Source organism: Eschscholzia californica, unplaced genomic scaffold (genome assembly GCF_041429995.1).
Source record: "Eschscholzia californica isolate CP2 unplaced genomic scaffold, dmEscCali1.0.p SCAF_3, whole genome shotgun sequence".
NCBI lineage: Eukaryota > Viridiplantae > Streptophyta > Magnoliopsida > Ranunculales > Papaveraceae > Eschscholzia > Eschscholzia californica.
Window position 1 is genome coordinate 42,669,518 of NW_028238420.1, and position 24,972 is coordinate 42,694,489.

Below are 24,972 nucleotides of genomic sequence, written 5' to 3' on the forward strand. Positions count from 1 at the left end.
CGTTTGGTTAGTTTCTTGTTGGCGGACTAAAATAAATAGTCAATTAACCGTTTGAAAATATTATTCAAAATAGCTAGTAGGGAGGAGAAGAAAAAGTCACACGTGAAAAAATGGCAAAAGTAGTCCAAATTGAGTTATTATTAGAAAACATGGCAGTTTTGTAATTCTTGCATATAATATGGGTTGTTATTTGCATACTAATAACTACTCTTTAAATTAGATCTCTTTGATTGGAGAGGGAGAAAATCTAGGAGAAATTAACCAATAGGAGCTCAAGCTCATATTCTAAAATATGAGCTTGAGCTCACTGAATCAACCCTCTTTCCAATAAAGGAGTTCGTAGGAATAATTTGGAATAAAGAGGAGTTTCAATCACTAACACTATCATAATTCATAGGCATATACTTACGGGAAAAAATTTACACCCACTATCTTTTTTTTTTGTTAAGAATACACGGTATACACCCACTATCTTATTTGAATATTTCGGCCAACAAATAAGTGCTCTTGGTGTCAACACTTAGTTGCCCGAAATATTGACTTGCAATGCGACTAGGAGTCTCATGAATCTCCATAGTTTGATTCAGATTTAAGTTAACAGTGTACTTTGCTAGCAAATGAGCTACAATATTAGCTTCCCTAGGACAATATGAAAACTCAACTTTCCGAAGCCTTCGTATATCTGTCTGAATTTCCAAAACGATCGGTCTTATTCTCCATTGCACCTCTTCTAAATCCTTCGACTATGCATTTATAACTGTCATGGCATCAACCTCTATTATACTTTCATAATCACGATGTTGTAGTGCTAGGGATATTGCCAATTTGGCAGCTCTTGTTTCGGCCTCCATTGCCGAGGAAGATGAGTAGCTAGTAGTTAATGCCATTACAAATTCTCCTTTATCATTTCTACATACCGCAACAACATTTCTCGTTCGTATATGTAGCATCAAAGTTAACTTTTAACTTGCCTAAGTTTGGTAGTACCCAAAATTTTATATGAGCTTAAGGTCTTTCATCTTCAACAGTGAAATTTAATAACTCATTTATATTGTAGGAAATGTTGTAACATGGATTGCATCTAATTTGACAAAATAAAATGTGGAAATTTTAATTATAAAAATGACTCCAAATATTTACATGTTATTATATTTAATTTATATACATTTGTTAAATGAAAATACGATAATGTAATATTCCTTGAGTACTAAATATCAGAATACATATGTGAAGATCAACAAATATTTTCGAAGTAATTTGTTGAAGGAAAGAAAATACCAACCCATCAATAGGGAACCAGAACGAGATTACATCCTAAATAATATTGCTAAACTAACATCTACGAGGAAAACTCTTTTGCCTTCTTTTAGTGAAATCCCTTGAATTTCAATAAAATTTCTACAATTTCTTAAAAGTGCATAAAGGGAAAGGGGGTTTTTTCTTTGTGGTCTTTCTTGCCTAGGAGCAGTCTTTACTCTTTTTATTTCAAAAGCTAGCCGAAGAGATTAGTTTTATTCTCATATTTATAAAATGGCTAATATCCCTCTAACAACCCACTCGGGATTATTCTAACAACTTTTCTCTTTGTAGGTGATTTGGACTTCGAAAATTATCTTTTACCTCCTAAAGGACATAGAGCTCTTAAAAAAAGAAAAAAAAGAATGGGACATAGAGATTTTGACAGACTAGGATTCTACTACTATTTCTAGGGGTAGTTTTTAAATTTCTGGCATCTATTACCCTCAAAACTTGATCAAGAAGTGGAATTATTCCTCCCACTTATAAAATGACCTCCAGTCCCTCGAACAACTAATGTATCAAGTGCCAAATGTAACGACATACGTAGATCGTAGTCGACTTCCAAAAAAAAAAAAAAAACTAATGTGAGAATGCTCCCACATTCTCCAAACGCATTTACAGAATGACCTCTAAGCCTTGAAACAACTAATGTGAAATTACTCAAACATTCTTCATATATGCTCCTAGGAAGGGCCGACCCTGGACCTAGGCGACGTAGGCAGTTGGCTAGGTCCCTCAAATTTAGAGGCCTCAATTTATATAACATTTATATATAAACAGTATTATTATATGTATTTTTAATACAAAATATATATGAGGTTTGTTTGGATAGTAGTGTTAGTAGAGTGGTTGATTAGAGAACTCTTGTGAGTTATTATCATTTAAAAAAAAAATTTAAGAGGGGCACTAAAGAACAAATGTAGACTTCAAATAACAGAACCTATCCAAATTCTAATTTCAAACCGTACATATTCTTATAACGGAAGTGGTAGAATCACAAAAAAAAATTGACAAAAGAAATTACCCAGCTGATGTGGCGGTTGTGATATTCATCTTTCAATGCATGTGATTTAGTCAAACTTTCAAACCACCCCCGCCACATCAGCTGACTAACTTCTTTTGTCAAAATCTTTTGTGATTTTAGCATTTCCCTTCTTATTAACACTTTTCTAATTTCTCCTCAAACTTCAATATCATATTTCTATTTTGTTTTCGACAAGGGTTTATTACACAATTACATAGAGTAAGCCAATTATTGCTTTAATTTTTTCTTTGTTATTTATATTTTTGTTTATGTTTAGATTCTTATTGTTATTTCTAATAAGTTAAAATATTTATGTTGATTAGGAGTATATGTTTTTGTTATTATCTCATTGGATTGTTATGGCTCAAAAAAAAAAAAAAATTATGCGGCTTCGAAAAATAATTAGATCAAAATTTGGTTAAATCAATGGAGAGCTATGGATATATTCGCTAAGAAAAAACAAGTAGAAACTAATAACCCTTGATTGATGAATCATTTTTTTCAACTTATAGTGTAGGGGTCAACATTTGGTAGCCCAAGTGGTTCCAAGGTGTTGACATAAACTCCAGAAATCCCTGGAGGTCCAGGTTCGAATCCCAGAGAAGGTGGAATCTTTGGTTATTTGAATTGGGATTATTAGGGTATAAATAAGTTATTGTAGTTGGGCTTTAGGCCATTATCTAGTTGGGCAATAGGTCAGGTTATGTTTGAGTGGGCTATAGGCCAGGTCATGTTAGAGTTTGAGTGGGCGGGTAGCAAGCTTATCACATCTTTGATGTAATCGGTTTCCAAAAAAAAACTTATAGTGTAGGGGTCCTTGTCGATATGTTCGCCTAAGCCCCTCCAAAACTCAGGATCGGTACTGCTACTAGGGGCGATGTTAATACAACTGTGATGCTCTTTCTGACAATTATCTTGAATCGATGTATGTGTCTGGTCATGATTTCAGACAGAAAACGCTTTCTCACTATAAATTCTATTCGTAGAGATACTCCAGCCGAATTTTGGCTGGTGTAATAATAGAAAAATGGGAAGTTTTATAGGGCCTCCCCAATTTTGTTAAAAAGCCTCCCCATGAACCATTTTACTTGGTAAATTATCATTGAGGGGGACCATTTTAACAAAAATGAGGGGCCCTATACAATCTCCCTAGAAGAATATAAGGGGGAAAGGAGAGGGGTTGGTGAAAGCCTGACGAAGTAGGACTCGATCTAGCTAGTAAGGCTGCAAAAGTGTATAGGTGCAGATAGCGGACCATCCAAGCGTGTGGTACTACGTACTACCACCCACCACGCAGAGGCCACAGCCAGAGAGGACGTCTACGTCTAAAAAATGATTGGTTGTGACTTCTCACATCATTATTAATTTATTACTCCATTCATGATCCATCACTCACTCTTCTCCTTTCCTCAATACACATCTTAAACCTCCTCCTTTATGCACCATTCATCTTCATAATTCCTCTCTTTATGGTGTTTTTCTTGGCCATGACATGGGAAGGGTAACAACAATTTTTTCTTTTGGTTTGGTAAAAATTGAGGTCCTCACCATTAAATGATACATTGATGGATCACATGGCGAACATTTGGCTTAAATCAGATAACAATTGATTTTACTAATTGTCCTCGCATGGTAGTGGGACTCATCTGACTCATAAACTGGTACTATTTATTTTAAAATTCAATGTTGATGTGTTGCTACGGAATTTCTAGTAAAGTTAGTTTCATGACTTCACTTATTTGGTTATTAGGTTTAAACCAATCTTCCCGCTCAACTGCCTAAGTATAATTTTGGGTATTATACGTCCTGGACTAGTTTTTGATGTAAGCTTAGAAAGTTTTTAATGATGAATAACGAATTATAGGAGGTTTAGACCAATCTTCCGGCCGAACTACCCAAGTATAATTTTGGGTATGTACGTCCTCGACTAGTTTTTGATGTAGGCTTAGTTAGAAAGTTTTTAATATGAATAATGAATTATAGGAGATTGCATTTGGTTATAAATATAACTTAATCTGCATATCCCTCGTAACCGGCTATTAATCATGTTTTGTGTTTCAAATTATTTGAGATGTGAGAAAACCGAGAATGACTAATATTTCTATGTATATGGAGAAAGTTATCGTCATATTGATGAGTTGATGGTATATCACAATCGTCTCCCATATAATTATTCTTTACAACTAAATTTTATTGATTGTCATCAATACCCAAAGTAAGACACACACTAACTGAAAAGCAATTATCATTTGCAAAGTTAAGGACAACTGTTTGTTTTTTTGGGTAGGGGTAGAATTAGGGTGGGTCAGTTTACAGGTTGTTGTGATGTTTACATGACTATCAAGACTGATTGTTTCATTTTACTTTTTTACAAGTTACAATGACAACTCCAATCTCCTAGCTCTTCATGACCCACAAGCACCGACCTCTTCTGCCTCACTGCATTTTGGATTTTCTCTTTGTAATTGGTTCTCTCTTTTATTTGGCATCTCCTTGATTCTTGGATCTTTTCTTCCATTTAAATTTCATGACTAATGATTCTATAAAAGTAATACAAAATTAGGGTTATCTACAATTAAGAGTGATTTTGTTTATTCGGAACTTAGGCACTTAAGTAAAGGAGAACTAAACCAATTTGTTCAAAATAGGAGTATCTGTCAACAGTTGGTAGCCCAAGTGGTCCAAGGTGTTGACATAAACTCCAGAAACCCCTGGAGGTCCCAAGTTCAAATCCCAGAGAAGATGGAATATTTGGTTATTTGAATTGGGATTATTAGGGTATTAATAATAATGTAGATGGGCTTCAGGCCATGGTTTAGATGGGCTATAGGCCCGGTTTGTTTGAGTTTGTATGGGTAGTAATTAAGCTTATCACATCTATGATGTATCAATACCAATTGTAATGGAATTACCAAAAAAAAAATAGGAGTATCTTTCTTGATACTCTTCAAGAGGTTACCTCCCACAAATCCTTATCCAACTCTTTTTGTGGGGAGGGATTGATTCAATTTAGTCCAGCAATAATTGTTCGGAAATGCTACATTGCCCTGTTGGGTTACCTATTGGATGACATATCAAGCTGACTGGATTTCGTTGAAAAGTTGATTCGAGAATCTGGACCGTTAAAAACAAATGGTCCAGATTAAACTCCCTTCAAATTCAAGCCAAAGCAGTTTCGGCTAGGGGTGGGATTTTGGCCCGGAACCCGCCCACGACCGTCCGAGTCCGAAGGGTCCGTGACCGTCCGATGTCTGAATCGGTCCGTACTCGCCCGACCGAAAGATCTTAAGCGGACGGACGCGGGCATAGGTCCTTACCCGGTGGTCTGACCGAGTCCGCCCGCTTATATCGTCCGCCCGACCGAATCCGCCCACATCCGTCCGTTTATCCTACTCGTTATACCCGCCCGCCTATATGATTGATATTAAGCCTTTAAATTCGTAGAGTTAGCTACAACCATTAGATTTCAAGAGTAAAAATAAATAACCCTAGAAATCACTTTTCTTAATTTTGTCTTCGTCGTTCTACTTCTCTAGTCTCTATCTCCTCCAAAATCTCAGTATCTCATCAATAACCCGAGAATCCACAATAAACCGGTCGTAATCCATGAGAAGAAGCATAGAAACCGATCATAATCCATGAGAAATCTCAATGCTTATCTTGCGATTTTGAATTCATTTACTTTTTAGAATTGTAAAGTGGGAGTTTTAGAAAGTTGTCTTTAGCGACTAAACATTTTAAATTTCGAATAAAAGTTTCTTTATTTGTTCATTAGTGACCGGTGTCCGCCCGACCGATACCCGGTTTGCCCGACTATCAAAACGGTCACGGACGGACACTTTGTTGAAGAAAAATCTAAAATGTCCGCCCGTTTTGTCCGCATGTCTGAGTGGACACTTAGGTTTCGTGTCCGTTCCGCCCTGACCGGTTGAGTTAGTGTCCGTTTCCCGCCCGGACCGGTTGAGTTAGTGTCCGTTTCCCGCCCGTCCGGACCGATTCCCACCCCTGGTTTCGGCTCTATGTTATCTTCTTCCATCTAAACTCTCTCTCTAGGTAGTTCAACAAAAAAAACTCTCTTTCTAGGTTTTCATGGCCGTTTAAGACTCGGTGTTGTTATATACGCTTCACTTCCTTCAAATTCAGTCTTCATTAAGAAGATCACAACCCTAATCTAGCAAAGAAGGGCGCTTAGACTCGAATAGTTATGTTAGGGTTATGAGATTTTAGGGTTTCATTTGGTAAATCAAAAGATGTAATCTTTAAAAAAAAATTCCTAAATAATTTGTAAGTGTGGTCTTCAAATTGTTTCAAGCTTATATGTGTAATATTCCAAAAGAAATCTCAATCGATCTTGAGTAGTTATCTTCAATTGATTTTATGATTTACCAATAATATAATTGAAACTCTTCAAAAACCTTCTATAGATATTCAATGATTTAATCTTCAATTAATTCTTTACTGATCTTGTGTAGATTCTGAATGATCTCGCGAATATTGTTCTTTAATTCTTTAAAAATATGTCAACTAATGGACGAGATAACTCCGGCGAGAGGGAAAGAGTGAAATGGCGAGAGAAAAAAAAATTGGCTGAAAAACCTAGAGAGAAAAATCTCTTACTAAAGTGAATGTGGGTTGAAATTTGAAGGGAGTTTAATCTGGACCGTTTGTTTTTAACGGTCCAGATTCTCGAGTCAATTTTTCAACGAAATCCTGTCAGCATGCTGACTGGATATGTCATCCAATAGGTAACCCAACAGGGCAATGTAGCATTTCCTTAAAACGGAAATAAAGAGTATTCGTCTGTATATGGTCAACAAATAGACCGCTGTAAGGAACCAATAAATTTTTTTGAAGAGATAGGGGAAAGAGGAATGTTTGTCAGATTTAGGGAACAAAACTAGAACAAGATGGAGAGACATGTTTTAAGTTGGGTATATTTTTCGGGTGATGTAAGATTTGAACAATGATCTTGCTATTAGGAAGAAAAAAAGAAGAGAAAAATGGCGGTTGTAGGTAGGCGGCCCGGAAGAATAATTTTTTTTTTGTTTCCTTAAAAATATGTTTTCCTGAAAAATCGTCTAAATATCACATTTTCCTTTTAAAACTTTTTGACCTTAGAAAATATTCTTATTTCCCAAATCACCCGCCTTATAACAAGAGGCAACCGAGCAAAATTGTGTTTCTTTTTAGCAGTTTCCTTTCAAGGCTACGAAATTTAATTACCACCGTCGATTATAAGTGGGACCCACAGAGTGTGAAAGGCACAGATCCTCTTAACGTGAGTAAAATATGGATCGAATTACGTATTTAGAATGGACTTTCAAGTCCATATCTATCTATTGAAGGCCCTTAGGCTTTTGTTCCTTGTTTAGGTCCAAAGCCCATTTTCTCTCTCTTCTCTCTCTCTCTTTTCGAAACCCTAGATCTTCCCGTAGTTGCAGAGACGACCCTAAAGGAATCAAGGCTCGATCAATTTAGATACTTAGAGCTTAAACTCAAACAATGGAAGTGGTAAGAACTCTTTCTCATCTAGATTGTTGATATATGATGGATACAAATCAATTTACGAACTAATTTTGATATCAATTGGTTTTTAGTTTGAGATCTGCGATCTGATCTTGCTCTTTCTCATTCGATTATATTATTGGTTAGTGTTCTTTAATTGGCACAAACGTTTAAATAATTTGCTAACCCTAGTTTTAAGAAAAGAGAAGAGAGGGAACAAAGAAGAGAATGTTTTCAGTATCTAGGGTTTGGGGTGACGTTAAGGGGTTACAGGATTTGTGTGTTTTTTTTAGCAGGCACCAAAATCTGGTGCCAGGCTCCTGAGTTAAGTACTCCTTAGATAGATTCAAGGGTGGTAGAAAAATTTAGGTGTGTGCTTTTAGAATTGTTTTATGGGGTTGATAATTTATTTGCATTATTTTGTAAATTTTGGCCCAAGCCTGGCTATGGTTTAAGATGGTTCTAGGCCAAAGAAATAATCTTACCAAGAATAACAACTTAATGTAGTCTACCGCCCTTTGCGGACACCCCTCTTAAGCCCATGAGGTCGTGGGATCGAGTCTCGGTGAAAGCAGACAAGCAATTTGCCATCAAGATTTATCCCATGTAATTTAGGCAATATATAGTAAATAATATAATAAATTTGTCGGGCTTTAGGCCTTTTTCATGTTTTCGGGCTTTAGGCCTCTTTCATTATGGTTTAGGTTTGGCGGTTATTGCGCTCATACATCTTCATGATGTATCAATGCCTTGTAACGACTGACGTAGATCGTAGTCGATTTCTAAAAAAAAATAAAAAACTTAATGTAGTTCCAGATGGAAGTTGGCCACTCACTTCAATGTGTAGTTACAGTATGGAAGTTGTATCAACCTAGTGATGCGAAATTGTACTAAGTTTATATTAACATATAGTCTTATATGAAACTGACCTTAAATTCAAAACGGAGATTCAATTTCTTTTACTCTTCAAGACCATGTATCATTTTCTTATTCAAGTTGTTCTTCTAAAGTAAGAGCCTTTTATTTGTTGTCGTTAAGGTGGCAGTCGCTAATGAGAACAATAATGAAGAAGAAATTATTGAGCAACCAAAATCTAGAAGAAGGAAATCCATAGTCTGGGAACATTTCACTGTAGAAAGTGTTAGTGGACGTACAAGGGCTCGGTGTAATCGGTGCAAACAAACCTTTGCATATAGCAATGGTGCGAAAGCTTCAGGTACAAGTCACCTTAAACGTCACATTGCTCGAGCATCCTGTCCCGTTCTTCGTCGGAGAGATAAAAGTGAGTCATCTGCAATTACTGCACTACCCTTTCCTGTGCCAGCGAGAAGCCCTACTACTGATCGATCAAAAAGACAGAACACAGGGGTACCCGTTTTTACAAATGTCCCGTTTGATCAAAACCGTTGCCGTGAAGAAATCGCCGAGATGATTATATTGCACGAATACCCATTACACATGGTAGAACACTCCGCTTTTGTTTCTTTTGTCCGGAATCTCCAACCTCAGTTCAATATGGTAGATTTCGACACTACCCAAAGGGATTGCATCGCTAGATACATGAGAGAGAAGCAAGATCTCGCAAAAGTTATAGCACAAATACCAGGACGGATTAGCCTTTCCGTGGACTTAATCATATCAAGCCAGACCATAGGATATGTGGTTCTAACAGGATATTTCATCGATAGTAATTGGAAATTCCAAAGAAGGGTTCTTAATGTTGTGATGGTTCCGTCCCCGTATAGTCGAGATGCCCTTAATCATGCTGTTGGAGTTTGCCTTGGTGATTGGGATTTGATTAGCAAGATCTTTACTATAACCATCGACAAAGAAATTTGGGAAGGAAGTGAAACTGGAAGTCTCAGAGGTTTCCTCTCCATTAAGAATCCATTAATCCTGAACAATCAGTTATTAGTTGAAAGTTGTTACGCTCATGTTTTAAGCTTGATGGCACAAGATGGATTCGAAGCCATTCACGAAATCATTAACAAAATCCGAGAAAGTATTAAGTACATTAAAACATCGCAGGTTCGTGAAGAGAAATTCTTGGAGCTGAAAACCCAACTTCAAGTTCCTAGCATGAAGATCCTGTTCCTCGATGATCGATCCCAATGGAACACAACATATCACATGCTTGTAACGGCCTTGGAATTGCAGGAAGTCTTTTGTTGCTTTGATACAGCTGATGCGGAGTACAATCTAGCTCTCTCCATGGATGAATGGAAACAGATTCAAACTCTCTGTATGTATTTGAAGCTCCTTTATGATGCAGCAAATATGTTGTTAGATATAACGTGTTCAACTCCAAATAACTACTTTCACGAAGTTTGGAAGATTCAGTTCGAGATGAATCTAGCATCCACAAGCGATGACAACAATCTCATTCACAAAATGAAGGAAAGATCGGATAAATACTGGAACGACTGCAGTTTGGTGTTAGCTCTTGCTGTTGTTATGGATCCTCGATTTAAAATGAAGCTCGTCGAATTCAGCTTTACAAAGATTTATGGAGAAAATGCTTCCTTTTACGTCAAAGTTGTAGATGAAGGTATTCGTGAATTATTTTCCGAGTATGTCGTTCAACCCCTTTTACTGACAGCAGCTTATACAGAAGTTGGGAACTCCGACAATATGGATATTATCAAGCCAGAACCAACTGATGAGGTATTATCACCTAAAGGAACAACAGTTCTTTCTACTACTGATAGATTATTGGATTTTGATGTCTTTATATCAGAGTGTTCGAGTAACCAACAGACTAAATCAGAGTTAGATCAGTATTTAGAGGAGTCACTGTTGCCTCGGGTACAGGATTTCGATATCTTAAGCTGGTGGAAATTGAACGAACTTAAGTACCCTGTTCTCTCTAAAATGGCCCGTGATATTTTGTCGATCCCTGTTTCAACTGCCACTCCAGATTGTGTATTTAAAACTGAAGGTAACAAGCTCGGTCATTATAGAAGTTCTCTCCAACCGGAGACGGTAGAGGCACTTATTTGTGCTAAAGATTGGCTTCGGTACTCGCTTGATCTTTCAAATTCATTTGTGAAAATGGAACTTTAGGCCATTCTTCTGCATTGCTCTTTAGAATTCTTAGTTTAGTATTGCCAGAGATTTTGGTTTTTTACTTGGATATCCATAGGCACCATATATGTATTTTCGATGCTGTTTTTCATTTTTGGTATAAATCTTGGAACTTAATTGTCGAAAATTAGTTGAAAAAGTGGTTTAATTATCCTTTGTGTTTTCATGTTAAAATGTTGCCAACCCAAATTGAGTATTGGTTTGGAAACTGCCATCTTGACTTTCATTTCTTGTCACAAATTCAATACATTGAGATCTCATATGGAGAAAATGTTAGCTTCGAAAAAAAAAGTTCTTACGGAAAATAGGCAATCCTTTCAAATATTTTTGACGGTCGCTCTTAGGAATATTTTTGTGGTTGGGGAGAATACAATCTTATAGAGAATATGGGGATTGTATAAGGGATGTACATATTTATGAAGAGTTCAAACACAAATATTCAACTGACAACACTAATTTTCTGTTTATCAAAATTCAGCCTATCCCACCATTTTATCTTTTATTTTATTCTTCACCATTTCTCACTCATCTTTCAATTTTACATCTTCCATCTCTACTTCCCATCTTCTTCCAATCTTTTCTGCAACAACTTCCTCTTCTCCATCTCATTTGGATACGCTGCGTGCATTCCGTAGGTTTTCTCCCATGAGAAGTTTTGTAACGAAACATCCTGTGGTACCCCACGAGATTTTTATGACGAGAGAGTTCGTGTCGAACCACGGGAAATTTCGTGGGCTTTTCCCACTAAATGAAGTTGTGAACCTCTATTTTGGTTATGAAAAAAAAAATCCCATGTTTCTTGTGCACGTCTAAAAAAATTTTTACGGAGTGAATGTTGCAGTTGAACAATGGCCCCTTGTGATGATGGGGTAGCCACGGTTAGGACAAGACCCCCAAGAGGTCGAAATTCGAGACAATTACACTGTTTCTGATCGTTGTCTCCATTGAGGTCGAAACTCAGATAAACCTAACCATGATTTATGTACTCCAGTCATAATTTAACACAGGAAATCAAGACAAGATAAACAAAACACATGAGAAACAAGCATGAATAAACCTTATCAGTCTTTATATTCTCCACCATGAATAACGACATGAACGATTTCAGAATACAGAAAACTAACCAATATAGCATTGGCACAAGGATCTTCGTGAAGTTTTAGAATAACTAACCTTCCAAACGATTCATCAAGAGGCTTATTTGGAACTTTCCCACATGCATCTTTTACCACCATGGTTATAGTTAACGAAAATCACTTCGAACACTTTTGAGGCAGATGCAAAACAATAACCAATTTCAACATATATGAATCATTAAACAAAAAACAACATATACTAATTCAGTAGCATTTTCCTATTCCAAGTCTTTGGCAAAGACAAGTAGAATAAGCTTATTATGGTCATAATATTCTTAAGTTTAAGAGAATTGAGCCTTATAAACTTTACAAGCAAGTTTCTCATACTCATCTTTCCGTACTACATAGATGCATACATCTCCTGGTATCGTGTAAACAATGCCAACCAACGACCTAAAATACGTAAAAAGGGCAAGATGAGTTATATACTTGTGTGAAACAACAAATAGTTCTTCACTTTTGGTATCTTTGAGATTTTCCCATCCTATTGCTTATGTAAGAAAGATCTTCAATGCAATCACTCCTCTAGCCGGAACCCCCACGAAAGCTGCCCATATAACAAAAATTGGTACTCCAAATGAAATGAACAGTTATGATAGTTGAGTTTAAGTTGATTGATCATTAAAAGAAAGTAAACAAAAACTGAGGTAGTGACAAAAGCTAAGAGATATAAATCATGAGCAATACTTGTTCCCCACACCCAAACTCTAAATCGAACTTCACCATCTCATAACTTAACTTCACAATGTTTTAAGAGCATATTCCCACAAGAGGCGAGAGGTGGAATCAAGCTAGTTTTACTGTTTCTTACGTATAGTTCTTTGCACCGCTCGCTGACTTGACAAAAGTTTTTGACTTCTAATGCATTTTGACAATATTTTTCTATCTCCTCATTCTAATCTAACTAAGCTAAGACAAAATCCTTTCCGTTTACCCAATTCAACTCCATTATCATCCGATATAGCATAATATTTAAGGGTTGGTTTCAATTACCCTCAAGGCCAACTAGCTGGTACCTCAGAACACCACCTATTAGAAGTCTCCGATATCCATCAATCTCCAATGCGTTCAACTGATTGGCTTATGTTTTTATCATTTTACATCGAACATTAGGTGTCAACAAAAGTATAGACTATTGATAGATGTTAACGAAACATTTCAGCCCCCCATTACCAAGCTAATAAAATCCTGGGTGATTTTCTCGTCGAAATCTCATCAGCTAGCCCACACGAAAGCTAGACACAAAACCTAATTTTGTTAACTAGGTATAGAGTTTACTATGAAATAACAATTCAAACTCTACATATTTGAAACTACACTGATTAAAGAAAAACCTTTAAAATTCTAGTTGAAATTTTCTTCCCAAGAGCCAAAACTAATTGAACCAATACTGCAATACACAATATACACACTTGTTTACCATTTAACATGAATTAAAACCCTAGAATCATAATATCAATCAAAATAGAGATGACCCATTATCGTTGAACGAGGATATCCTTCATATATACTTTGTCCCAGTTTTAGTCCCACATTGTGGAATAATATAAAAATAGGTTTCAATATAAGCTACTTTGTGGCATATATTGTCGCCAAGTTCAGTAACGGGAGCTTGTAACCTGAGTAGGGGCTATAAGATGGTTGAACACGGGTTGAGTTTACTTGGTAGGGCCGGAGGTACTGAATTGGATCGCCCATTCCAAGTTGGGAGTTGGCTCACCTAAATCTGGCGAAGGCTGGGCTTAGTTGGGCTTTAGAGTGGTGGGTATTGCGTCAGGCTGGCTTAACAGAGCAGCGATGACTACCCTCTCTTGACAGTGGAAGGATCACGAATCATGGCACCTCTGGTCCAGTTCACCAAGTCAACCCAGCTCACTGAACAACCATTTTTTTAACTCGACATTTCACCGAGTCAACTAACCTCATTCAAGTGTGATGGAGCGGACAACCCAAAACCCGAAGGTGAGATCGGCTCGATACAATAAACGGGTCGAGTTTGGGCTTCGAAGTGGTACCGAACATTTTCCGAGTCCGAGCTGATAGTACTTGTCCGACATCACTTGAATTTAGCGAATGCTACGAAACTGCCTGAGTCCGATAACGCTTATGGACACCCAAAATGCGAAGGCAAGAGATCTCGCTCGGGTTCTGAAGTACTACTCGATATTTCACCCGACTACGACCTGATAGCATTTGCATTTTGGGAAGTACAACTAAATCTCACCTTCCGATATTTCACCCGACTACGACCTGAGTCCGATAAAGCCTACGGACACCCCCAAAATCGGATGGTGAGATTTAGTAGATAAAATAAACAGGTCGAGTTAGGGGTCTGAAGTGCTAACCTACATTTATCTAAATCGGCTCCAATTCACCGAGTCAACGCACCTCATTGAACAACCATTTTTTTTTCATTTGACACCTATTTCCTACCTTAACCACCAAGAGGCACCTCTGCAGCAGCACCGCGGTCATCAAACCATTACCTTATACTATAATACTACTACTAAACTATGTGCATTACCTCCACCATGAAACCATAAAAACTATCATCACCACTGGCAACAAGTCCGGAGGAAGTTTTATTGTCGACCTCTAACGGCTCCTATTTGTCTTAATAGTGTATTTTAATTATGGTATCTTCAGTTCTGACATAATATTCCGTTCTTACGTAATCGTTAAAAGTGTCTTTCCCCAGAACAAATACTTTCACCACTGTGTTTGACCCAATATCTGTGGGTTTAAACCAATCTTGGGACACAAAATCGGTTTAGTCCTACCAATTACAAACGAGCGCGAAAAACTTTCCCCTCATATTCTTTAGTTTTTTTTATCAACCAAGTATTGTGTCCAAATTTTCTTCCAGCTATTGAGTACTCGTGCCGAAGATCTGAATTATTTATATTGTCAAGAGATTCATGTGTGGTGTTCTTCAGAAGCCTCAAGATTAGAACTTAGAAGGAGGTTACAATCTTATCAGATCTTTCGTGATGTTTTAGAATAATATTACTGTGATGACACTTGAAACTTACATGCATATAACTAACCTTCCAAACGATTTCAACAAGATACAAACACTTATCGAGAAACAAGCGCGCTTAGTTGGAACTTTTCCACATGCATCTTTTACCAGCATGGTTATAATTAACGAAGATCACTTCGAACACTTTTGAGGCAAAAGTCAAAACAAGAACCAAATGCAAAATATGAATAAGTGAACAAAAAACATACAACTTTAGTAGGATTTTTCTTTGCCAAGTCTTTCGCATAGGCAGGTAGAATAAGCTTATTATGATTATATTCTTAAGTTTAAGAGAATTACGTCTTAAAGAATTACGAGCTATTTCATCATACTCGTCTTTCCCTACTACATAGATGTATACATGTCCAAGTATCGTGTAAAAATACATCTGAAGGAGTCGAATAGTCGATAATAGCAGGCCGTATAGTAACCAAGTTACCTCGATAAGATAGACTTTCAAATGTTTTCTCCTCGATTCAATTCCTTTTATCTTACGATATAGCATAATATTCAAGGGTTCGCTTCCTTTACCTCCAGACCAACTAGCTGGTACCTCGAACCCCACCTGTCAGAAGTCCCCAATATCTATCGATCTCCAATGCGTGCAACTAATCGGCTCATGTTTTTATCATTTTACAGCGAAAGTTTGATATCTATGAAAGTATAGACTAAATAGATAGATGTAAATAAAACGTTTTAGCCCCATTACCAAACTAATCAAACAAGGCACAAAACCTAATCGGCTCAGGATTCAAATAATCCTGGGTGATTTTTTGGTCAAAATCTGATCAACCCAAACAAAAGCTACAATCAAAACCTATTTTTTTTTTTTAACTAGGTACGGAGTTTACTATGATCTAACAAATCAAACTCTACAAATTTGTATACTGATTAAAGGAAACCCTATACAAATTTTTGTTGAAGTTTTCTTCTCAAGAACCAATTCAACTATACAGAGTTTACTTTGCCATTTAATATGAAATAAAACCCTAGAATCATAATATCAATCAAAATAAAGATGACCCATTATCGTTCAACAAGGATATTTCCTTCATATATACTTTGTACGAGTTTTGTGAAATTCACATGGTGACTTTAATTTTAGTCCCACATTGAGGAATAATATAAAATAGCTTTCAATATAATCTACTTTCTGGCACCTATTGTCGCCGAGTTCAGTAACGAGAACTTGTAACCTGAGTAGGGGCTATAAGATGGTTGAACACGGGTTGAGTCTACTTGGTAGGGCCGGACGGTACTGAATTGGATCGCCCGTTCCAAGTTGGGAGTTGGCTCACCTGAATTTGGCGAAGGCTGGGCTCAGTTTGGCTTTAGAGTGGTGGGTATTGCGTCAGGCTGGCTTCACAGAGCAGCGATGACTACCCGCTCTTGACAGTGGAAGGATTACGAATCATGGCACCTCTGGTCCAATTCACCTAGTCAACCCACCTCATTGAACAACCATCTTTTTTTTCATTTGATAAAAATAGTCTTTGCAAAATATACGCCTCTTCATGTCTTCGAGCGATGTGGAGTACGTGTGATTTTTAAACTATCACGTGTGGACGTAGATTTGATACCATGTTAAATTTGTGGTCATCCACCTCAAAACTAATTGGTACGCCTCCTCAGGTCTTTGAGCCTAATGTTTTTTTTTTCGGGACGGGTGGATTTTATCCTATCACGTGTGGGTGTAGATTTGGTACCATGTTAAGTTTCTAGTTATCCAACTCAAAACCAATTAGTTATGAGTGGGGAGGACCTAGACATTATATACTTTAAGGGGTATGACTCCGTGTCTCGAACTCTTGACTTAAAAGGGTAGAAACTAACTTGGTAACCACTCCAACCAAGGGTTGTTGACACCTAGACATTATATTCTTAGTTATTAGATCGTTTTTCTTCCATGTAAAACTATTCTGCCACCATCACAAATTTTTTGTTATTCTCCATCTCCTTCAAAACTCGGAATAACGAATAAATGTTTGGTTTACGAGTTGATCTTTTATCAACCAGAAATATCAAGAGACGGCATAAACGCGGCTTGCTCGTGTGGTTAAATCTGGTGGGTATCCACGCTTTGGGGTTGGGATTGAGCCTACTCCCTTGGACTCAGGTATTTTCCTGTCTAATCCGGATGTCTAGCAGGAGTTCTACCAGCACGCTGGAAGGCAACTGCGAGGATGCTTTGACAGGAACAAGTTAAAACTTGACTGCATAATGAGGATATTAACCCAAATGAACACATAACAACATCAAACTAATACTCTAAATTTTAAAACAATAGTGAAAATGGATAAATGTTTAGAAGTTCCACATCGGCTTGTAATACTGAACAACTAAAACCTAAATCTCAATCTCAACTACATGAAACTTTTGATCCTCCTTAGGCAAGTAATCCAAGTTGAGACTCAAAAGTCCAGACGAACAATCATAATCAAAATCAACAACGACAGTAGAGTTAATACTACACATTCTCGGTTTCATAGAAGAATATGCGCCGAACAAACCACATCCCTTAACCTCCATTCGAACTGCTCCCACCATTTGATCTGACCTCCCATTAACCACCTCCTTAGAATCTGAAATCGTATTCGATTCATATCTCAGTGCTTGAACTGCTCCCCCGGCATTGAACATGTTAATCAAACCAAACGGAGCGAATTTGAGCCCAGAATCAAAGTCTTTGATAGGAGTAACAGTGAATATTTCATGTTCCAAAACTTTTAATGAGATGGGTAAGGCTGCATTATGCGGAAGAATGATGAGAGCTCCATCTCGGTGACGATATACTGCAGAGTCACCACTCCAGTCAGGGTCTGAGGCAACCTCGCCGAGGTGGTGAACATCTTGGGCACGAATGACACCAGTTAACGAGTCGGTTCCTGTTTGATGAAATACATTTTTCTTCTCTAGACTACTCCATGCTGCTCCTTGGCAATTATAAACTCCTAATACTCCAGTGTGGTTGTTTATGTTCCATATCTTAAGCAAACTGATGAGATTATAAGAAACCCAAAATGAAAAGATTGTTCATTACCAAGTTTGGAAATATAAGAATCTCTATATTTTCAGTTAGGACGAGCTTTCAAAGAAGAGTTTGTACCTGACACCATCGCGAGCCGGGTCTGTGAATAAACAATCTTTAGTAGGTCTACCAGGTAATCTTGCACGGAGAATTGAGCCATCTGGTAAGACTAGTTTCTTTAGAAGCTCGAAATTGTGCTTTCCTGGTGCATCACTGACCAAGAAAAAGAACATTGTTAGTTACGGTCGAGTATACTCCTGTTGTGACATATCAAATTGTGTTTTTGTGATATCTTGTCGGTATTAACCCGTCCCTTGAAAATCGATTTTCAGTGAGTAAGGCCCATTAGATTCCTACATGGTACCAAATCATTGTTACGGAATGGGTTGGGTCTGTCATTTTCAGTGCCAAAGGTTACATCAACTTATCAGGTCAGGTCAGGAAAATTCTTCCTTCATAAGCTGGTTTTCGAGGAAGTAAGGCCCACGGGGCTTCTAGATGGACCAACATTTTAGTTTTAAGTATACAGATTGATGAACAACTGAGATTATTTACCTAACATAGACTGGGCCACCGCTGATGGCTCTGGCGGAGGCGTGATACTCGGCTGCTGGATGAAGAGAGTGGAACATGTCCCAGTCTGGCTGCATAAATTCTCCAAGGAAGACAGAGTTGTAAGCAACTGATGCTATATGAATGGTGTGTGATACTGGTTCCCGTGGGTAGAAATCATCCGATGCTCTCACAACAGCTGTCTGTTTCGAACTGTTTCATAAATTTCCAACACAAATATCAACAGCAGATCTGACTACGGTAAAATTTGCTAATGCTATAAATTACTAAATGATTCTCTTTCTTGCCAATATGCTTACTATAGTCGTATATGCTTGAACTTGAGAACTCCACTGATGTGGCCAAAGATTCTATCATCCATACCAAAACCCTATAAATTGTGATAGTCGCACATCGATTGGAAAATCTAGAGCCTGAGCTATAGTGTGAGCTCGAGCTTAGTACATTTTTAGGCCTTTTGGTTGGACTCTTGGAGTCTTCGCCCGAAACAGAACACTGTACCCATGGGGCTAAGATCTGGATGTCAAAAGCGGGGGACAATATCGATTACTGCCAAGGCTTGGGGTTGTCACATAAATTTCGAAAACGTAAGGAGATAGAAAATTACCAGTAGAGTGCATCAGTATTGTGGCTCATACAAGCAATAATACCATTATCTGGAAAATTTCGAACAACAGATGCATCAAGAGCTTGATGATACTGCCTAGTTAGTTCAACTCTTCCTCCTAAACCTGCACCTAATGTCTCCAAAATACACTGAACATCGACTTTAACACCATCAACCCCAGCTCCAGCCAAATACCCATGTAATTCACTATAAAACTTATAAACACTCTTTGGATTAACCAATCCTAATCCTTGTACTGCCAGTACATCATTCTTCCATCCTGGTTCATTCATTATCACCCCTGGTGATACCTTTGGATATGAAATCAATGAAACATATTCTTCCATACCCTCAACTCCTGGTCTTACCCCACCCCAGTAACCCGTAATTGCGTGCCATACGTATACGTATTTTAACCCGTACTTTTCTTTCGCTACTTTTACTATACTTTTTATTCCGATCGTTGGGTCGTTATGGTCTTGAAATTTGTTGTTTTCTTTTATCCCTGTCAATCTAAGCAAGGGTTCTTGTTTATTCTTGAGTTCATCTTCTTGATTATCTTTTCGCGGGTCTTTACCAACTGATTGCCATCCATCATCTATGATAACAAATTTGGATGGAGTTCCACCAGAAGCTAAACTCGCTAAACCAGATTCGACTCCTTCTTGAGTTACTTCTTGATAGAATGCATCCCATGTACACCATCCAAAATAGTCAAGTATCCCAGGGAGTTTCTTCTCCGATCTTTGACGAAACGTGTTTAAATGAGATTTAACTACTCTTATTGAATTTGTTATTGTTGAGAAAGGATCTGTACCAGAACTAATAAAGAGAGAAAAAGTAAAAGATGAAGCTTTTGTTTCTGTATCTCCACTTTCTAAACAGAGTTGAAGTTCATCCATGGAGTTTCCTTGAAGACATGATCTAAATTGTCCTTCAATTACAGGAAGAAAAACTGTGTAGATTGTCTCATTTAGCCCATTTGAATTGTTTTGGTTTTCATCTTTAGTTTCAAGTAGAAGAAATTGGGTTTCTAATGGAATTTCACTACCTTGATTACCCATTTTTTGAGACATCCACCATAATTTGAATCGAAAACAAGCAAGAAATCGAACATCTCTGTAAGAATTTAAAGATACCCATTAACCAAAATTCAAAAAAAGTACAGAAAAATCAAAACTTTTCAAACTTACTTAAGATTTTAGGTTTATCAATGTGGGATTTACCTGAGAGTGCCGAGAGAAATAACATGTCTACTTTTACTTTCTTCAAATGTTGCTCCGACGAATATACCATCAACGGGGCCGGAATTGGAAGCAGAGGTAGAAATTACATTATCCGGTACACCGGTAAGTATGACACGATCTCTAACAAAGAGTTTCCGGTTCGAAATTTTAATCGCCGGTGTGATTGTCATTCCTTTATCCCCGTTTTGTTTCTGATCTTCTTCCCTTTCTTCTTCTTCGATCAAACTTGAGGTTTCTTCTCTCTGAGAAAATAACAAAAATTTATCAGCTTTCAATACTTTTCAGAGATTCAAGTGAAGTAAAAGATGAAATCCCTTAAATCTGATAATGGGTAAGTAAGATATAAATACCTTATTAATCTGCAATGGCGGAACTCGACTTGAATAATAGCTGAAAAAACTAGAACATGAAATCAAAACAGAAACTTGTGAATACAAAAACCCAAAGAATAGATGAAAGAAACAAGTAGAAATCTAGAGAGAGAGAGAGAGAGAAACAGAGAAAAGAAGAATACCAGAGAGAGAAAGTTTTCTGGGTCTGGGTAGGTTTAAAAAACTAATATAAGACGTAATTAACGGATCAAATGTTTGAGGATTGATTCGAGAGAATGGGTTTATATACATTGGTGACGACAAGGTCTTCATCGTTCTTCTCTCACTAAAACTTTCTCTCTCTACAAAAAAAAACTGAGTTTTTCTCCTTTTGTTTCAGAGGATTGAACCAGTTAAAGAAATGAAACATGATAATTGCCGTTATTTTTGACGGAAAAACTAACTGCCACGTAAGATCCATGTATTAAGGAGATAAGTTTGATTGGCTGACGCGGATCCACATCAGCAAAATTTAATAGTTGCGTCTGCAATATTGTATGTACATTAAACGTATCGTGTACTTAAACGTGTGTACAGCTGTTACTGGATCCGACCAGCTTTTTTGTTATAGGAAGAGCTCTTCATTGTATAGAGAGAGCAAAATAAGAGTTCGGGGTTGTTTTTCTTTAAATCTTGATCTACATATACAAAATAAGAGTCGCGAGCTTATCACGTCTATGATGTATCAAGTGCCAAATGTAACGACATACGTAGATCGTAGTCAACTTCCAAAATAAAAATAAAAATATACAAATAGAAAAATGCTAAGGATCAAGAAAAATTAGGTCAACTCTGAACATAAATTTTGTATGATGTATGGTGATTCTTCCGTCAATTCCAATCTATTGAATCGCATCAAAGATCAAATAAACTACTTTAAGGGTTGTTATTATTATTATTATTATTATTATTTATTTTATTCTACTTTTTATAGCATAGTGATACATCAATAAATGATCGATTTTTACCTTCTCCATTCCGCTCTTATCACTTATGGGTCTTTGGAATGAACCCACTACCGTTGACAGGATACAGTATAGGTAGTTGAATTGGAACTAAAACTAATTTGCAGTTAACAATCTTAACAAGTTAACATATACAATTTTGGAAAGATGGAATACTCTTCCCCATTTTCAACAAAAGGAAAAGAATACTCTTCACCGTACACGATCTTTGTGGAGTGATGATATGGATGATCTGCTGGATATTTTAATAAAAATGTTCATGAGTAATGCAGTTATGTTTGACATAATAATTGATACACATGTTATTCTTATAAATTATACTTAAGAGTAGTGATCTGGACAATATGCCACATTTTTATAAAATATCTCTGGTTCATGATTGTTATATTTTGACTAACTTTCATCAAGATAACATCGTTTGTTTTCGGCTGATAGGTTCATCCAAGTCATTTGGAAGCATAGTCACATGGTTGAATTCTATTAAAAATACAAATACAACTTGGAAGAAACAAGAAATAACAAGGCTCATACACAAACTCTAAGAAACGGGCTTATAGTCCGATAACTTTTCATCCGTCTGAAATACCAAGACGTCATAGGTTCGAGTACTAAGTTTGTGGTTTATCCTTTCAACAGAAAAAAAAAAAGGTTTGCGGTTTATCCTTGAAACAAAGAAATTTTAGTTCTTTCATTATCTTTAGAGTATGGATTCGTTTAATTAACCTTAGGTAATTTGAATGGCCGATGTTGTTATTTATGGTGATTTATGATCTTTATTCTACTTTTCTTTGCATATTATAGTGTTGACAATATGTATAATGCAAATGTAATATAATTCTCAGTCTGAGAAAAAAATTTGTAGAAGCTACTCAAGGTTTTTCGAACAATGGTTTAGTTCCAAGAAGCTGTTCGTTTCTGTATCTTATGTGGGATAAAAAATGGGAAATCAACGTGTTGTGGAATTTTTGTGATCCTTAATTAGACCATAATCCAGTTACACTAAACAAAACAGATTTAGTTACTTAAGAACCATTATGGAACCTAGGGCGCACATACTTCAAATTTTTGTTACTGAATGAAGACGAGCAAATGAAGAAGGAAGGAAGAGGAAAGCAGGAACAAGAATGAAGTAATAATAACAAAAATACCTGATATTGCTGCGTCTATGGCTGTTTTTCTGCTGCAGACGGTATCTAATTTATATGTTTGAATCTCATAATAAAACTCTAACCTAATATAACGCATAACATCTACCAAATAACAGTATAAACCTTTACTTGACTGAACTTACAAGTTTAAGTTCATTAATACCCCTATTGAATCGGTAAAATCCAAGTTAAATTTGCTGATATGAAGCACAACTGGTCCTCTTAAGTCTTACCTCCAATATTCTTATTCCTACAAGTCCTCTCGCCGGAGTAAAGAAGTATTTAAATTAGTTATGTATATGTCTTTTACCTTTTTGTAGAACGCATAGGTACAAATTGGTGCACGTATCTTACTTGTTGTGGTAAAATTGTACTTATCTTGTTGTCGAAACTAGGGGTTGATATTTCCATCCAATGCAACCCTTGTAACAGTTGTGTTTGGTTGTTCTGGAGTGCTGCAGGTTCTGCATAACATGTCTGTAGTGAAGTACTTCCGTGATGGTTGTTCTGATCGGTCCGAGAAAGCTGCTTGAGGAACTCAATGAGGTCAAGGTATGCATGAGTTAGGTCTGGTGTCTCTCTTATTCTATATGTGGTGCGATCACAATATAACACAGATCCGTTTTGTTCTTAACTGCATATGATTTGGGGAATAGTTGTTTCCGAAATATTTTAAATTCTAAATGTTGGAAAGAAACCGTCTGAAATAAAATAAACTTTTCGTGGAACTTCACAACAAATCCTAGAAGCTACATTATGTTGTCCAGTTTGCGTTCTTGCCAGTTGGACTCCATGTCTAGTTTCATCATGAACTTAATGCAGATTGTTGACCATAGGAGTGTTGCCATCATTTTTTGTGCTCAAATTACTAGCTGTTTTCATGCGAATGAGTTTTTTTGTTCACGGATTCAAGAAATATCCAGTACCGTATTCCACACGGATGTGAATCAATAATGCTCCACAAAATTCAAGGAGTTTCTATTTAACTTATTTACTTATTTGTTGCTTAATCGGAGGTTAGGACTAGTTTCTATTATTTGCGAGTTTTCCAATTTGAGGTTAATAGAATTTCTTGGATGTACTAACTCAATATTGATAGTATACTCTAAAGAGAGCCCCAAGGGTATTAGCTATTTTAGATAACAACTTTTACTAGTCTCAGTATTTTGAAGTCCTTTTAATGGAGTTACTTACATTAAGAACTCATAGTACTCACTCTAAATCAGATTTGATGAGTTAATAAGTTTTGACTATGGAACTCATAGTACTCACTCTAAGACCGAAAACCTTCGTTGAACTTGGGCCATGTTTAAAGCCATTTGTTATTTGAGCCCCACCATTCTAGCCCTCTAGGTAAATCAACTGTACCCAAGGAACATCAGGAGGAAACGGAAGCTCTTACAAATAATCTCAATTATCAAGAGTAATTTTTATTGCAAAGCAGAACGAGTCCAAATAATACCTGGATCAATAGTTTTAGCCTAAGAAATAACTACTGCAAAATTAGCTGAAATAGCAACAACAAGCCCTTCTAGCAGCAGCCTAGAAGACACCACTAGTCTGCCCAACACTTTTCAAATCTTGCCAACCGGGTGCGCTGTTGTGATGCCCCTTTATCTTCAAGGAGTACAGAGATAAAGGCAGAGGAGATGAAGAAGACTAAGACAAAGAAGAAAAAGATGAGGAACAATACATCCGGATAACTATGGAAGTTTCAATGCATAAAATTCTCGAGAATATGGAGAATAACTCCTCTTGCCCATGCTACGACCCATGCGTTTAGTTCAGTCATTGCCAGAAAAAGGATTTTCCCCACTGTGAAACTGTTAAGAGCATGGACTTGGTTCGGCCCTCCTTCCTCCTGGGAAACTAAATTTGGCATAAATATCGGAATCAGTTTTTTTTCTCGAAACCTAACCCATTCTGATCGATTTACACTAATACCCCTCTATTTTGACTCGAT

General features: G+C 36.9%; 2 protein-coding genes and 2 non-coding genes across 6 annotated transcripts; 3 read left to right on the forward strand and 1 right to left on the reverse strand.

Moving 5' to 3' along the window:
• The first annotated feature begins 7,499 nt into the window (after window positions 1–7,499).
• On the forward strand, window positions 7,500–11,063 carry LOC147550509 (zinc finger BED domain-containing protein RICESLEEPER 2-like). The gene is made up of 2 exons (XM_086671229.1): window positions 7,500–7,834; window positions 8,867–11,063. Exons 1-2 carry the CDS (start codon window positions 7,826–7,828, stop codon window positions 10,889–10,891), a joined length of 2,034 nt encoding a protein of 677 aa, XP_086527355.1. The 5' UTR covers window positions 7,500–7,825; the 3' UTR covers window positions 10,892–11,063.
• A 2,576-nt stretch (window positions 11,064–13,639) lies between these two features.
• LOC147550510 (signal recognition particle RNA) lies at window positions 13,640–13,939 on the forward strand. The gene has a single exon (XR_015239118.1).
• A 2,299-nt stretch (window positions 13,940–16,238) lies between these two features.
• Window positions 16,239–16,539, forward strand: LOC147550511 (signal recognition particle RNA). The gene has a single exon (XR_015239115.1).
• Window positions 16,540–17,343: 804 nt separating this feature from the next.
• Window positions 17,344–21,288, reverse strand: DIN10 (Raffinose synthase family protein). 3 transcript variants are annotated; one of them, XM_086671231.1, is made up of 7 exons: window positions 21,040–21,288; window positions 20,876–20,915; window positions 20,505–20,767; window positions 19,279–20,397; window positions 18,654–18,863; window positions 18,177–18,311; window positions 17,344–18,065 (listed from the first exon to the last, which is right to left on the reverse strand). In XM_086671231.1, the coding sequence occupies exons 3-7, from the start codon at window positions 20,693–20,695 to the stop codon at window positions 17,417–17,419; spliced, it is 2,304 nt and encodes a 767-aa protein (XP_086527357.1). In that variant the 5' UTR covers window positions 20,696–20,767; window positions 20,876–20,915; window positions 21,040–21,288; the 3' UTR covers window positions 17,344–17,416. The 3 variants fall into 3 exon arrangements, with proteins under 3 accessions (XP_086527357.1, XP_086527356.1, XP_086527358.1); XM_086671230.1 differs by having other exon boundaries at window positions 20,876–20,924; XM_086671232.1 differs by having other exon boundaries at window positions 20,876–20,929; window positions 21,038–21,218.
• Window positions 21,289–24,972: the final 3,684 nt, after the last annotated feature.